The sequence below is a fragment of the Candoia aspera genome, chromosome 4 (assembly GCF_035149785.1).
Source record: "Candoia aspera isolate rCanAsp1 chromosome 4, rCanAsp1.hap2, whole genome shotgun sequence".
NCBI classification, from domain to species: domain Eukaryota; kingdom Metazoa; phylum Chordata; class Lepidosauria; order Squamata; family Boidae; genus Candoia; species Candoia aspera.
In genome coordinates, this window is record NC_086156.1 from 70,764,088 (window position 1) to 70,780,302 (window position 16,215).

Below are 16,215 nucleotides of genomic sequence, written 5' to 3' on the forward strand. Positions count from 1 at the left end.
CATTAAGCGAATCTGGCTTCCCCCATTGACTTTGCTTGTTGGAAGCCAGCTGGGAAAGTTGCAAATGGCAATCATATGACCCCCAGGATGCTGCAACCGTCGTAAATACATGCTGGTTGCCAAGCATCTGAATTTTGACATGACTGCAGGACTGCAATGGTGGTGTAAGTGTCTGAAGACTGGTTGTGAGTCACCTTTTTCAGTGCCATTGTAACTTCGAATGGTCGCTAAATGAATGGTCATAAGTCAAGGATTATCTCTATTAAAATGGCCACATGACAATTGTGGACATGTTCCAGATTATTGAGAACTCAACACACATCGGGGTCGCAAGCTTGATCTAGTTTTTACCTCAGGGCACATGCAAAATGATCTGAGGGGTAGGACATGTTATTATCTATCCCTTCTTATAGTCAGATCACTTTCTGATTGCTTTGGAGCTTTCTGGTGCTGGTCTCCCCTGCAAGGAGATGGAAGTTATTAGATCAGTCCACCCCAAGTACCTATGGTTTTCAAAGGTAAGTCAGGAGTTTCCTGAGTCTTTGATGGCAGTTCATCCGAGACCTTGATCAATTCTTGGAATGAGGGAGCATTAGGAGCCATCAATCAGATTGCAACTACGTGGCTTCTCTCTACGTGCTTATCCTGCTCCAGGCCAGCCATGTGCACACAAAGTTAGGTTGCTAAGGCTTTATTTTGGGATCCAGCAAGTATAGGCAGTAACAGAGAAAGTGTGCTTGCAAGCACCTCAGTAAAGTCCCAATAACATATCAGATTGCTTGCAAACAAGTTCCAAACAGCGAGAATCCAAAGCAATGGGCAGAAGCATTGTCAGGTCATGGTTCAAAGGCCTAGGTTTTATGTCTAGGTCTTTTTTTTTCTTTATTATCTATTAAAAAGATCTATATATATTCACTAAGCACTCTGCTTGTACCAGTCTACGACCGCAACAAATAAAATTGAAATTGTCTAGCTCATCGGCCAGTCCAGTTTCAGAGTGACAGAGTTTTGGGGGGCAAAGGGTACAAAGCTTCAGATAGAACAGTTGTTCCCAATGGAGTTTGTCTTAAGTAAAGCCTCTGTCAGAACAGACGCCTGGAGTGCTGCTGGGAAAGACAAAGGAAGAGTCTCACTGAACACTTGCACAAGCCCATATTAGACCTACATAATAGTGATAAGTAGGGTGAGGATTTCTATGACATGTCATATTTTTTCTGGAACCTTTATTTGAATTTATAAGTAAGTTAAAACATGTTTTAGAGTAAATCTGGTGAGAATTAGATGATTTTTATTTGGCCTGAAATGTCATATTTTGACTTTTAAAAGGTGATATGTCTTATTTCTGCTTAATTTTGTAAAAAACGTCATATTTTGGTCATACCTTGGGCATTGGCAACCCTCCTGATAAGCCAGCAAATTCAAGCCAGCAAAGAAAGTGAGAATTTGCCTGTATTTTTTCCTTTTTCTTATTTGCTCCCCCACTCAGGGACGTGTGTGTGTGGAAGAGAGAGAGAGAGAGAGAGAGAGGTGGGAACAAAGGCTTCTCCCCTGACCAGGCCTGAAAAAAAGAGTGAGAATTTGCCTTTTTTTTTTTCCTCATTTGCTCCCCAACTCAGGTGTGTGTGTGTTTGAGGTGGTGGAGTCACATGAGAGCTGCAATCTGATTTCAACATGCCTAAAAGTAGATGTTCAGCGAGTGTGAAATTACGGCATCTTGTTCAAGAATCTGGGGAGCAGATTTTCAGTAGCAATGGTGATATGATGAATGGTGAATGGTTTTGTAAATTGTGTGAAGTTATCAACCCAAAAGCGTTTTAATATTCAACAACATTGTAACTCCATGAAACACAAGAGTTGTTGAGCAAGATTTACCTTCACTGAGAACAGGCAACGTCTCCTTTTCAAGAGAGCTGCTGCTTCAACTACAGGTTCATCAAATACCCAGTCAGAATTTTGTAAGGATCTCTGTACAGTGATGGTTACTTCAAATATTCCCTTAAGGAAATTAGGTAGTGGTAGCCTCAGGCATTTTTTGGAGAAGTACACCAGTCACCCGATTCCAAATGAATCAACTGTAAGGAAAAATTACATCTCTGCCTGCTGTGAAGATGTATTAGGAAGATAAGATCTGCTGTTGACAACAATAAGATATGGGTTTCAATAGATGAAACAAGTGATGTAAACGGAAGATATGTAGCCAGTGTTATTCTTGGCACTCTGAAATGTGACAAGCCTGGTGAAGTATTTCTTCCAACATGTGAAACTCTACAAAAAGTAAACAGTTCCACTATTGCTATGCTCTTTGATGATTCTATGAAACTACTCTGGCCGGATGGTGTAAAAAGGGGAAATATCCTTCTCTTTGTAACAGATGCCACTCCATACATGACTAAAGCAGCCAAGGGACTTAAACTTCTTTATCCAAAAATGATCCGTATCACATGCCTTGCACATGGTTTATACAGAGTGGCCGAAGAGATTCGAAGCAACTATCCTGATGTACAGTAGGTAAGATAATTTCAAATGGGAAAAAAATGTTAATTAAAGCTCCACTTTGAGTACAAAAGTTCAAAGAAATTGCTCCTACTTTGGCTCTCCCTCCCCAAACTGTTGTGACATATTGGGGGACTTGGCTGGATGTGGCTATGTATCATTTCACAAATTATGCTTCCCTGTAACGGATAGTTAAAGAATTTGACTGTTGTGAATCTTCCTCCGTCAAGATTGTGCAAGATTCCTTTTCTGAAACCTTGGCTGGAAATTTAGCATATATAGGATCTAACTTCAGTGGATTATCAAGAGCAATCACCTGCCATGAAACTGTAGGAATGGAATTTAGTGATGCACTGAACATTGTAAAACAAACTGAGAGTGATTTAAAGCCAGCAAAGGGGAAAGTGGCTGAAAAAATTAGTGATAAACTGCAAAGAGTGCTCCAATCTAATCTGGATTATTCAACACTTTGCAAAATAAGTAACATTCTAAATGGGCTCGAAGGAAAATTTGAAGACTTCGAGTCAGAATTTTCTCCAGATGAGTTTGCTTTTTTCAAATTTGTTCCTATAACCTCTTGTGATGTCGAACAGAGTTTCTCCAGATATAAGAACATACTGGTGGACAACAGAAGGAGTTCTGAGTTTGATAACCTCAAGATACACGTGGTCATCCAATGCAATTTGCTGTTAATGAAAACTAATCCAGGGATGACCATTTTACTCTCAAAATGTTCATTTGATTCCTTCAATACTAGCACTTCTGTACTGGAAGTGAAGAAAAATAAACTTGTGTGTGTGTGTGTGTGTGTAAGCATCGATTTTTAAAATTTCAGAAAAATTGTAAAGTCATATTTTTGCTTTAAAAGTCATATTTTTGGTTTAATTGGTCATATTTAAACAGTTTTAAGGTCATAAATGCTTGCATATTTCTAACATTTTTAGGTCATAGAAATCCTCGCCCTTGTGATAAGGGTGGCAAGATGCAACAGGTTTTTTTTACTCTTATTGAAGTTGAGAACACAATTCAGAAGCCCTTTCTTAAAGGAACCCTTATGGGTGTTAATGGAGATGAAGAACATCTTAATGGCCACTCTGAGGAATATTCTAGGTATCTGATGGATAAAGTTGCTCAGAATTGTTTGGTGTTGGACTCTGGCTAGGCAGTCCCATGGAGTTGACGGGAGAGGGCTCTTGCCCTATTATCTAGGAGGAGTTTGAATCTGTGAGTCTTGAGGAAGTGGAAAAGATCCTTGGGGATGTTAGCACTGCCAACTGAGGCTGAGTTTCAACCCTAGCAAGAACCCAAGTGCTCTAGGTTCAAGGACCTTTCAATCCAAGGATTTACCATCTTAAGCTCTTGATGGGGTAGCACTCTCCAGAGTAGAACTTGCATGTAAATTGGGAGTTCTTCTGGAGTCTTGGCTCCTGCTCAATGAGCAGATGGCAGCCATGGCTAGGAGAGTCTTTGTACAAACACATCTTGTATGACAGTTATGTCCTTTCCAGGATTGGGAGGCAGTTCTACAGCCACATATGCTCTAGTTACCTCCAACTTGGCTACCCTCAGAGAACACCCAGAAGCTGCAATTGGTCCAGAATGCGGCCATACAAGCAATTATGGGTGTTCCTCATTTTGCCCATGTAACATCTTGCCCATGTAACATCTGATTACTCTAGGTACTGTCTTTCTTCTATAATTTCTGCCAAACCAGTAAGATATGATAGAGTTGGTATCTCAAGGTCCCAGCTGTAAAGCACTGTCATCTTGCAGGACCTAGGCGTCCCTCCTCTGTAGCAGTGCCTGTCTTATAGAACAATGGCCCTTACCCTGATGAGCTTTCATAAAACTTGGCTCTTCCAGCAAGCCCTGGGCTAGTGTGTAATAACTTATTTCCTAGTAGTCTATCTAGTAACATATGGCTGCGAGAGCTGGACCATAAGGAAGGCTGAGAGAAGGAAGATTGATGCTTTTGAACTGTGGTGTTGGAGGAAAATTCTGAGAGTGCCTTGGACTGCAAGAAGATCAAACCAGTCCATCCTCCAGGAAATAAAGCCAGACTGCTCACTTGAGGGAATGATATTCAAGGCAAAACTGAAATACTTTGGCCACATAATGAGAATGTCATGTTCATCGTTTCAATGTTCTGTATACATCGTAACATTTCGCATGTCACTTTTCTAACCCGTGTTTGCGGGTTGGAAATTTCCAGCCGTGCCAGGCTGTAATCTTCTTACTGCAACTGTGGAATGTATGTTTGGGTTAGTGACTCTGTTCAAGGTTACTTTCTCAGGCCAATGTGGGTAACGGTTGCTAACACCTGGGAGGGGGTGGTTGCTAGGAGGGAGGAAGGGCGGGGCTGGTTTTGAAGCGAGGGTTTTTAGTTTGTATTTGGAGCGCTTTTGCTCATTCTCAGCTTTCTTCGTATTTGCATACTATTCTTTCAATAAATCAGTTTTCATAAAGAACCCCCTTGTGAGACTGAGTATGTCAGAATAGGCAATCATTACAGAGAAGACAGGACACCCTGGAGAAGATCCTGATGCTAGGGAGAGTGGAAGGCAAAAGGAAGAGGGGCCGACCAAGGGCAAGGTGGATGGATGATATTCTAGAAGTGACGGACTTGTCCCTGGGGGAGTTGGGGGTGTCGACGACCGACAGGAAGCTCTGGCGTGGGCTGGTCCATGAAGTCACGAAGAGTCGGAAGCGACTAAACGAATAAACAACAACAACTAGTAGTCTATCATGATGCTTTAGTCCTGTTGTCCTGTTGTGTTGGTTATTCTTCCCAGTATATGGTAATGTTGAATTATTATCTATTTTGTTATTTCTATTTCTTTTATAACTATTTTAACCCAAGTATGTAAGCCACCTAGAGTTTATTTCAGTGATTGAGGCAGCACGCAAATGAATGAATAAATAAAGAAGCAAAGCAACCATGATTTCAAGAGCAGCAGCACCACTGTGAGGTCTAGCTGGAACTACATTGGAAGTAGTTTCATTTCCTGGATTAAGATGATTGCACTGCATCAAGACACGCCTCTCACTTACCACTGGATCTGTTCTTGCGGTTTGATTTGCCACCTGTAAGAAGCATCTTGAGACTGTTCCGAAACATGGCTGTTCTGGTCTAATCAGCACGACCCAGAAGCTGTATAAATGTAAAAAATTAAATGTATCCATCAACTGATTTTTGATAATTAATGACAAAAAATAAAGTAGAGGCACAAAAATCTTTATATCTGCTATTTACATTAATACTGCAACATCCAAAATCCAAGTTTAAAAAAACCCTCAGTTTTTGAATGAAATACTCTTACATAGAGATTTTCTATCTTCTACAGGCTGACCATATTTATATATTTCTGGATTCTGTTCTGCCTCACCTGTTTAACAGTTTGGAACATGACTGGGTTCTGCATATTGAGTAAAATTGGCAAGGTAGCCCCCCCCCCCATTGGTAACAATATAAGATCTGGCGTTTTATTGCAGACAGGCCATGTCTTGCATAGGCAGTCAGGGGCACCAAGCCTACATACTGGAAACTGGAAACAGATCAGGGGTGAAAAATCCTCTAAGATGAGCTACTGGAACTAAAGAGTGTGAATTTATTTACAGTGATTTATAAGTACCCATATTAGTTACCTCATTTACTAATAAACTTCAATGAACACTTATCAACTGATATACTTCGAATGAACACTAGCCAACTGAACAAACATTTTTTCAACATTATGCTACTTTTGAATCTATTCTGAAATATTATGCAAGCTTAGAAAATACAAGAGAATCAAATGTGTGCTGAATTTACCTTTAATCTTTTCAGACCATTTGTGAAGATAAACTAGAAATAAATGTAGAAAAATCAAAAGCCATAGGAGTGACTAAGTAAGATTTTGCACAGATTACAACCCAAAGATAAATTACAGAGAAATAACCTGTCCTGATACTATCTCCAGGTACAAGAGCTTGCTCCTCTTCTGTATGTAGACCATGATAAAATAGGACAAGTAACTTACATGTAACTGAAATTCTTTAGTTACAGAAAGGATAATTTTAACAAATTGATCAGCAATCTACAATGTAATGTTGAAGAAAGGGGAATGTACTGGACAGTGATAATGTTGGAGAAAAGTGGAACTGTTCAACAAAAATATATGAAAGTTCTTACAAGATAAAAAAAACCCTAAAAAACAGCAAAATATGTTCTATTTTTTCTTTCACTGACCAGAAAAGCTGGTAATGTTGTATACATTAAAAATCATGCTATGAAATATCTTCCTTTGAATGAGTTAAATTATTGTTATAAAGCTATAAATAACAAAATTATTTTGCCATCCTTTTCATCTGATCCCTAATTATTAACCTTTTCTCATCACCTTACTACTGTGACATATGCATTGTGCTACAGACTGGGAAATAAGCAGCTTATTACTCTGCCTTGCTGCAAAATAACATGATCAGAGGGATGTGAGGCAGAAAATGAAAAAGATCTTTTTTGAGTATCAAGGTATCAGAAGAAAAATCTCAATGAGAAACAACCTGTAAGTCCCAAAGAAGGTCTGATTTCATAAATATGCCGAACACCTAAATATTATATGCTACTTCATAGGTTATGTATTCTCTGCTCTTAAAGTGGTAAATGTTCCATATATGTTTTACTTTTTCAAATTAAAAAATACCCCGAGGAAAAAATAATTCAAAATTCTAGAAGTGTTATATCAGTAAGAATCACCTTGCAGTTTAATACACCAAGAATTCCTCTGTGAAAGCAGGTAAAATAGCCATCAATCTATTATATTCCCTGTCTGATATATTTATAAGAGCATTGCAATCCATGTTCAGTAAAAAAAATGCCCATGCTAGATATGTAAGATTTCTAAATGTATGCTTTAAGATATATATCCTTTTATCCACACTTGTTGATAGTATTTATTGTGTCTAATCATATATTTGGCTGCCATGAAGCCCTAAGATCAAAAACTATATTCCTGTTCAGTAATGAGCATAATTGGAACATCAACATTTCTTGGGGTTTTTTTAATATCTGTAGCTTTCATATAGTTTAGTGGGGTTACAACTCCTAAAGTGAATCCATACCAAAGGAGACGTTCCCTGACAAATCTGTTTGAGGAAGACTGATAATTATTCCATAACATCAGGGCAATAATCCAGATGAGATAAACAGGAATTTAAATCCCCCTGATTCTTTTAAGTAGGGATTATTTAGCCAGTTTATAACAAATTTTAATTGTTAACAAGTCAGAACAGGGTTGTTGCTTTTGAGACTTGACAACCTTTGTTGGCTGCGTCATTACATAAAAATGCAAATGGTGAGACAAAGAAATGCAAATGGTCAGGCAAAGAAATGCAAGACAGATTGCCAGAATGATTATAGTTGTCCTGATTTGAAGATGCTGAAGGGAACGTGTTTGAACATTCAGGTTAATAAATATTCTTGTGTCGTCATACTTTCTTTGAAGGACTATGTTCATTATTTCTGGGTGAGTTTCTCAAGTTACTATTGGACTTTCAATGTTTTAACAAAATATAATGATTACATTATGATGGTTGTACTGTGATTGTCACACAAAAATCAGGTAATGATCTTAACTGTATCATATAGGGTTAGAAATTCACCTGGAAGTCAATGTAAACCCCATTTTGGGAGGGGGAAATGGCTGATTTAGGAGTGACTGGGAGCAAACTATTCACATCTCTGGTACACACAATGAATAGCCATCACAATATCTGCATATCTTAGGTGTAAATAAGAAGAATACAATACCGTCAGTTTGAAGAACCTTATCCAATGTATGGGATATTGGGAGTCACCCAAGATCTCCATTGTGGTATGCTTGGCTCAAGCATCTCCCTTCACAAGGTAGTATAATTTAATTTAATTTATCCCACTTTTGTTGTTGTTTATTCGTTTAGTCGCTTCCGACTCTTCGTGACTTCATGGACCAGCCCACGCCAGAGCTTCCTGTCGGTCGTCAACACCCCCAGCTCCCCCAGGGACGAGTCCGTCACCTCTAGAATATCATCCATCCATCTTGCCCTTGGTCGGCCCCTCTTCCTTTTGCCTTCCACTCTCCCTAGCATCAGCATCTTCTCCAGGGTGTCCTGTCTTCTCATTATGTGGCCAAAGTATTTCAGTTTTGCCTTTAATATCATTCCCTCAAGTGAGCAGTCTGGCTTTATTTCCTGGAGGATGGACTGGTTGGATCTTCTTGCAGTCCAAGGCACTCTCAGAATTTTCCTCCAACACCACAGTTCAAAAGCATCGATCTTCCTTCGCTCAGCTTTCCTTATGGTCCAGCTCTCGCAGCCATATGTTACTACAGGGAACACCATTGCTTTAACTATGCGGGCCTTTGTTGTCAGTGTGATGTCTCTGCTCTTAACTATTTTATCGAGATTTGTCATTGCTCTTCTTCCAAGGATTAAGCGTCTTCTGATTTCCTGACTGCAGTCAGCATCTGCAGTAATCTTTGCACCTAGGAATACAAAGTCTTTCACTGCTTCTACATTTTCTCCCTCTATTTGCCAGTTATCAATCAAGCTGGTTGCCATAATCTTGGTTTTTTTGAGGTTTAGCTGCAAACCAGCTTTTGCACTTTCTTCTTTCACCTTCATCATAAGGCTCCTCAGTTCCTCTTCACTTTCAGCCATCAAAGTGGTATCATCTGCATATCTGAGATTGTTAATGTTTCTTCCAGAGATTTTAACTCCAGCCTTGGATTCCTCAAGGCCAGCTTGTCGCATGATGTGTTCTGCATACAAGTTGAATAGGTAGGGTGAGAGGATACAGCCCTGCCGTACTCCTTTCCCAATCTTAAACCAGTCTGTTGTTCCATGGTCTGTTCTTACTGTTGCTACTTGGTCGTTATACAGATTCTTCAGGAGGCATACAAGATGACTTGGTATCCCCATACCACTAAGAACTTGCCACAATTTGTTATGGTCCACACAGTCAAAGGCTTTAGAATAGTCAATAAAACAGAAATAGATGTTTTTCTGAAACTCCCTGGCTTTTTCCATTATCCAGCGGATATTGGCAATTTGGTCTCTAGTTCCTCTGCCTTTTCTAAACCCAGCTTGTACGTCTGGCAATTCTCGCTCCATGAACTGCTGAAGTCTACCTTGCAGGATCTTGAGCATTACCTTACTGGCATGTGAAATGAGTGCCACTGTTCGATAGTTTGAACATTCTTTAGTGTTTCCCTTTTTTGGTATGGGGATATAAGTTGATTTTTTCCAGTCTGATGGCCATTCTTGTGTTTTCCAAATTTGCTGGCATATAGCATGCATTACCTTGACAGCATCATCTTGCAAGATTTTGAACAGTTCAGCTGGGATGCCGTCGTCTCCTGTTGCCTTGTTATTAGCAATGCTTCTTAAGGCCCACTCAACCTCACTCTTCAGGATGTCTGGCTCTAGCTCACCGACCACACTGTCAAAGCTATCCCCGATATTGTTATCCTTCCTATACAGGTTTTCTGTATATTCTTGCCACCTTTTCTTGATCTCTTCTTCTTCTGTTAGGTCCTTGCCATCTTTGTTTTTGATCATACCCATTTTTGCCTGGAATTTACCTCCAATGTTTCTAATTTTCTGGAAGAGGTCTCTTGTCCTTCCTATTCTATTGTCTTCTTCCACTTCCGCGCATTGCTTGTTTAAAAATAATTCCTTATCTCTTCTGGCTAACCTCTGGAATTTTGCATTTAATTGGGCATATCTCCCCCTATCACTGTTGCCTTTTGCTTTCCTTCTTTCTTGGGCTACTTCTAGTGTCTCAGCAGACAGCCATTTTGCCTTCTTGGTTTTCTCTTTCTTTGGGATGTATTTTGTTGCCGCCTCCTGAACAATGCTGCCAACTTCTGTCCAGAGTTCTTCCGGGACCCTATCTACTAAGTCCAGTCCCTTAAATCTATTCTTCACCTCCACTGCATATTCCTTAGGAATATTAGTGAGCTCATATCTAGCTGATCTGTGGGTCTTCCCTAATCTCTTTAGTCTGATCCTAAATTGTGCAAGAAGAAGTTCGTGATCTGAACTACAGTCAGCTCCAGGCCTTGTTTTTACCGACTGTACAGATGTCCGCCACCTTTGGCTGCAAAGGATGTAATCAATCTGATTTCGGTGTTGTCCATCTGGTGAAGTCCATGTATAAAGCCGTCTCTTAGGTTGTTGGAAGAGAGTGTTTGTTATGCAGAGTGAATTGTCTTGGCAAAATTCTATCAGCCTGTGTCCTGCTTCGTTTTGTTCTCCCAGGCCATACTTACCTGTAATTCGAGGTGTCATTTGACTGCCCACCTTAGCATTCCAGTCTCCTGTGATGAAAATAACATCTCTTTTAGGCGTGTTGTCCAGTAGGTGCTGCAGATCCTCATAGAACTGCTCTACTTCAGCTTCTTCAGCATTTGTGGTTGGGGCGTATATTTGGATCATTGTGATGTTAGATGGCTTGCCCTGAATTCGAATTGAGATCATTCTATCATTTTTTGGGTTGTATCCAAGCACTGCTTTAGCCACTTTACTATTAATTATGAAGGCTACTCCATTTCTTCTGTGGTCCTCTTGTCCGCAGTAGTAGATCTGGTGGTCATTTGATGTGAAGTGGCCCATTCCAGTCCATTTCAGTTCACTGACGCCCAGAATGTCTATCTTTAATCTTGACATCTCACCAATAACCACATCCAATTTGCCCTGGCTCATAGATCTTACATTCCAGGTTCCGATGGTGTGTTGATCCTTAGAACATCGGATTCGCCGTTCACCACCAGCACCGTCGGCCGCTAGCCGTCCTTTCGGCTTTGAGCTAGCTGCGTCATCACGTCTGGGGCTAGTTGAGCTCATCCTCTGTTCCTCCCCAGTAGCATTTTGACCATCTTCCGACCTGGGGGTCTCATCTTCCGATGGTATACCGACATATCTCTGGTTGTACTGATCCATTTAGTTTTCACGGCAAGAATACTGAGGTGGGTTGCCATTACCTTCCCCAGGGATCGCATTTAGTCTGACCTCTCTGTCATGACCTTCCCGTCTTGGGTGGCCCTTCACGGTTTAGCTCATGGCATCATTGAGGTGCTCAAGCTCCAGCACCACGACAAGGTAACGATCCTTTGCTGAAGTATCCCACTTTAAGTGGCCATAAAACGTCTTTAAATAAATAAATAGTCCTCCCTTGCAAATCAAAGGGGAAGATATCATCAATAAAAACTACTTTTTTTCTCTTATGTAGTGTGACAGTATCCTTGGAATCTCTCAAACTGGATCAAATCTTTTGCAGCACATATTCTAAACTGTGTCCTTATTAAATGTGTGGCAAAGAGGAAAAGGGCATTTAGGGCATATCCTATACAATTAACATCCTTTAAGCACTATGCCACCTACAGTGTTTCCTTTCCCTAGTTTGCTGCAGTAGTTTAATGCACTTAGTAAACAGGTGGTATCTCTATACTATTTCATTTTATTAGTGCAAACATTCAGCAATATTAAAAAAAAACAGTAGTTGCATTAATTGCATTGATTCATTATGTTAAGGTAGAGAACACTTTGATGTCTCTCCATCTGCTCCTCTTCAATGTCATCATTAGCATCTAACATTTCAGTTATTTTGATAACAATGTTCCAGCCACATCATATAGTTCTGAAAGGCCTAGTTTTACCTATGGCAAAAAGAAAAAAGAAACTCCATATTGCAGAAATATAAATCACCATGAGGCCACAAAAAGAAGCAACTGGAAAACAAAATTTAACTTTGTTTATGCAACAACCTATTTTTTTCCTATTAGTGAGAATTTATTTATTTTCTATCCTGCCTTTATTATTTTTATAAATAACTCAAGGCAGCGAACATACCTAATACTCCTTCCTCCTCCTGTTTTCCCCACAACAACAACCCTGTGAGGTGAGTTGGGCTGAGAGGGAGTGACTGGCCCACGGTCACCCAGCCGGCTTTCACGCCTAAGGCAGCACTAGAACTCACAGACTCCTGGTTTCTAGCCCGTTGCCTTAACCGCTAGACCAAACTGGCTTGAATGCGTAATTCATCATGTTTCAGTCACTTTGACCAGCATACAGTCCACTCAACACAGCAGATATTGTAGAGAAATTGTTGGATAAATACACAGTAAAATAAACTCTCAGAAATGTCCAAATAATCTAAAGGGCACAATTATTACTTTGTGCCCTTATGGGGAATGCAGTACCCACAATAATTCCTCATATGTGTTTTTGCATCAACAGAAGAAGGAAGAGTTTTTCTTACTGATATAACTGATACATCAGGAAATGTACACACTGGTAATATTCATAAGAAGTAGCAATAAAGGCTATAACAAACTGTCAAAAGAGTTTGAAATGACTAGTCATGAATAATGCTGCAAACATCTTCACAATTAGAAATGTAGAAGAATATGAGAAATCTCCTAACTAAGAACATTCATTTGGGGTGCTTATTTAATGCATTTCTTAGCAAAAAGCATTTACATTGATTGAACAAAGGATAATGTTGTGAATATTGTAAAATGCTTTTCTCAATAACCGTTATTTAGCAAGCAGCTTCTCTAAAGGTGAAACTAAAGATATCTTGTCAAACACATTGTCTATTTAGATTTGTTGTTGTTGTTGTTCAGTCATTAAGTCGTGTCCGACTCTTCGTAACCCCATGGACCATAGCATGCCAGGCCTTCCTGTCCTCCATTGTCTCCCAGAGTTTACTCAAGTTCATGTTCATTGCATCGGTGACGCTATCTAACCATCTCATCCTCTGCCGTCCCCTTCTCCTTTTGCCTTCAGTCTTTCCTAGCATCAGGGTCTTTTCCATTTCTATTTAGATTAGGGCTGTGCAAATCCTTCAAAGGAGGTCCTTTGAAATGCACAGGAGCATATACAGGTAGTCTTCACTTAACGACCATTCGTTCAGCGACCATTCAAAATTATCACGGCGCTGAAAAAATGGACTTACGACCTGTGCCCGAATTACGACCGTTGCAGTGCCCCCACAGTCACGTGATCAAAATTTGGGCACTTGGCAGCCTGCCCACGCTTACAATTGCAGAGGTGCATCAACTCCCTCCACCCACCTATCTCCCCTCCATCTCTGCCCTTTTGGAAACCTGCAGCCTGCCTTGTGGGGCAGCAAGTAGACCCAGAACCACACAGCTCTGGGGCTGCAAGACGCCCCTGAGCTGCAGCACAGGACGAAACTGCAACCACCCCAGCCCAGCTGTCCAAAGCCGCCTCAGCCAGCTCCAGCCTCCCTAGCCCAGCCACGCAAACCCACTCAGCCCAGCCAGATGAAGCCAGCCCAGCCATCCCAAGCCGCCCCAGCCTCCCCAGCCCAGCCATGCAAAGCCACCCCAGCCCAGCCACACAAAGCCACCGTAGCAAGCTCCACCCTCCCCAGCCCTCATTCATTCATCGAGTTGACTCCTCTCCCAGTTCCCTGCACTGACCTTTCGCCTTTTTCGCCCAGCTGCCAAGGGGAAAGCCTGGCTGTCTTTGCTGACTCCTTTTCAGACCCAGCTTCTCCAGCAAACATTTCCTCCACGTGACTCCCTTTGGAGCAACTGTCTTCGGAAGCTTATGTTACCTTCTCAGAGCCTTTGGAAAGAGAGCACAGCTCTCTGAAGATAGCACTGCCTCCAGAAGCTCTCACACTATTCTCAGAGCCTTTAGAGCTTTACAACCGCATTGCTTAGCGATGGAAATTCCGGGCCCAATTACTGTCATTAAATGGGGACAATCTGTACAAAGCACCTTGTTTTCAAATTGTTAAAGCAACTTTTTCCAGTGTACTTTAGAAACTGCTCCTGGCTGTCTTTGTGTGCATGTATAGCCACACTGCTTTGTTTTTTTCCAAGTTGCTTTGCATAACCTTGCAAAAAAAAAAATTCAGATTGCAGAAAAAATAAAGCAAAATAAATATATGCTCCTGCACATTCTGAAGCACCTCTTCTGAAAGATCTGCACAGTCCTAGTTAAGATCCTTATATCAAAAACTAGCCTAAGACAATTTGTGAATGAAATAAAACACCACAGCTGTCAACATGAGGTTAAAGAGAAACACTGAACATTCAATAACTAACTTAAAACTTATTTCTGTGTTATCTGAGTAAAGCACTGCTTTATTTCTGATGCTGATGGACTCTAGAAGGAACTAAGTATAATCTTAAAGAAAATAATTAGGCAATGACACAAACTTAGATAGATAAAGTGAATGGAATAAACACTGACACCATTTTCTTGCCAAGATTCTCAATACTCATACCTCGAGCAATTCTTAACTGCTGAAAAAAAGAGTTGGCTATAACTGTGGCATCCAGCAATCATCCTTCCATAACACCAACTTTTATATATGTGATATGTAATTTGCAAAAGAAAAACGGAAAAAATTTTCATCACTCAGACTAATCAAATAGCCTTCCATATATATTCATATCACACTGTACAATTATTTGGTTCACGTTTAAGTCAATTTACTAACTTTAGAAAAAATGGAAAATTAAGCATGCATATAATAGTTCAAATTTCTAAATAATTCTCTAGTCAAGATTTCCAATGACAAAAGCCTTATTCAAATGCAGGCATTAGTTCTTCAGATTATAGTATATATGACAGGTAAGTGGTATTTTTCCATCCTTAGAATGTTAAACTTTTTGTAACCATATAGCACTTCCTTTGTCCACTTATTAGTTTCCAAATTATTTTTATGTTATTCAAAAAAATACGCACAGATAAGATATAAACCTGTCTTGCACTTTCAGCACTACATCTATTATTAGCTGAATCCTCAGTTTCTTTCTGGAAAAATGCAGAATATATCTTAGAGCCATCTCAACCCAATTACATTGACCCATCCCACCCGGTCCAGCAGTAAGGGCATGCTGCGGACCCTATCGTTCGAAGGAGAGCCTTTTCTGCCATTGCCCCCACCCTGCAGAACATCTTGCCCCTTGAGGTGAGGTTGGCCCCCACTCTTCTGGCCTTCAAGAAGAGCGTCAGGACCTGGCTCTGCCAATTAGCTTGGGGATCCAAGAGTGATAGGCAGCCCTGGGGGTGGTTGGTGGCTTAAGACACTCTCTCTGCCTTTTAGTTTCCCTCTTTTATTTTTTGTACTTTCTATTTTAATAATGGTTTTATAATTTATATTTGTAAGCCACCCAGAGTCACTTTTATAGTGAGATGGGCAGTGTATACATTTAATAACAAATAAATACATAAAAAATGTACCAAATATTTTTGTTGCATTAACTGTAGCTTTAAATCTAAACGTGATTTTTAATACCAAAATTGTCTTTGATTACCATCATTTTCCTCAATAAATAAATGAACAAGTATAATGTTTTTGACTCATTTGTTTAACTGGGTTCTCTTTCTCTCTTTTTAGGACCTGTGTAGAAAACTAATCAGATTTTAGGTCATATTTATGCAGAAATATTGGAAATTCAAAAGGGTTCACAACATTTTAACCATCACTGTATGTTCATCTTCAATCACTATATTCCTATATAAGAATTTTTTGACCAGTCTCTGGAACTCTTCATTCTTAACAGCAGGAGAACAGTGGCTCAGCAGGAGAACTTTCTAACCTGATAAAACAATAGTTGGACTCTCTCCCATTGTTGGCATGTTCTTAGGGGAGTTTTTCCCATCATAATAGTATTGGGTAGGACTTAGTGGTCAGCGTACATATCAGCTCAGATGTTGTGA

The 16,215-nt window shown here is 40.1% G+C and overlaps 1 protein-coding gene across 1 annotated transcript in view; it reads right to left on the reverse strand.

The window, feature by feature from the left end:
- Positions 1-16,215, reverse strand: part of TANC2 (tetratricopeptide repeat, ankyrin repeat and coiled-coil containing 2) — a 405,421-nt gene that overhangs the window by 361,030 nt on the left and 28,176 nt on the right. Inside the window, exon 2 of the mRNA XM_063300427.1 lies at positions 5,545-5,644. Coding sequence (XP_063156497.1) covers positions 5,545-5,611 — 67 coding nt within the window. The 5' untranslated portion in view covers positions 5,612-5,644. The remainder of the gene's footprint in view (positions 1-5,544; positions 5,645-16,215) is intronic.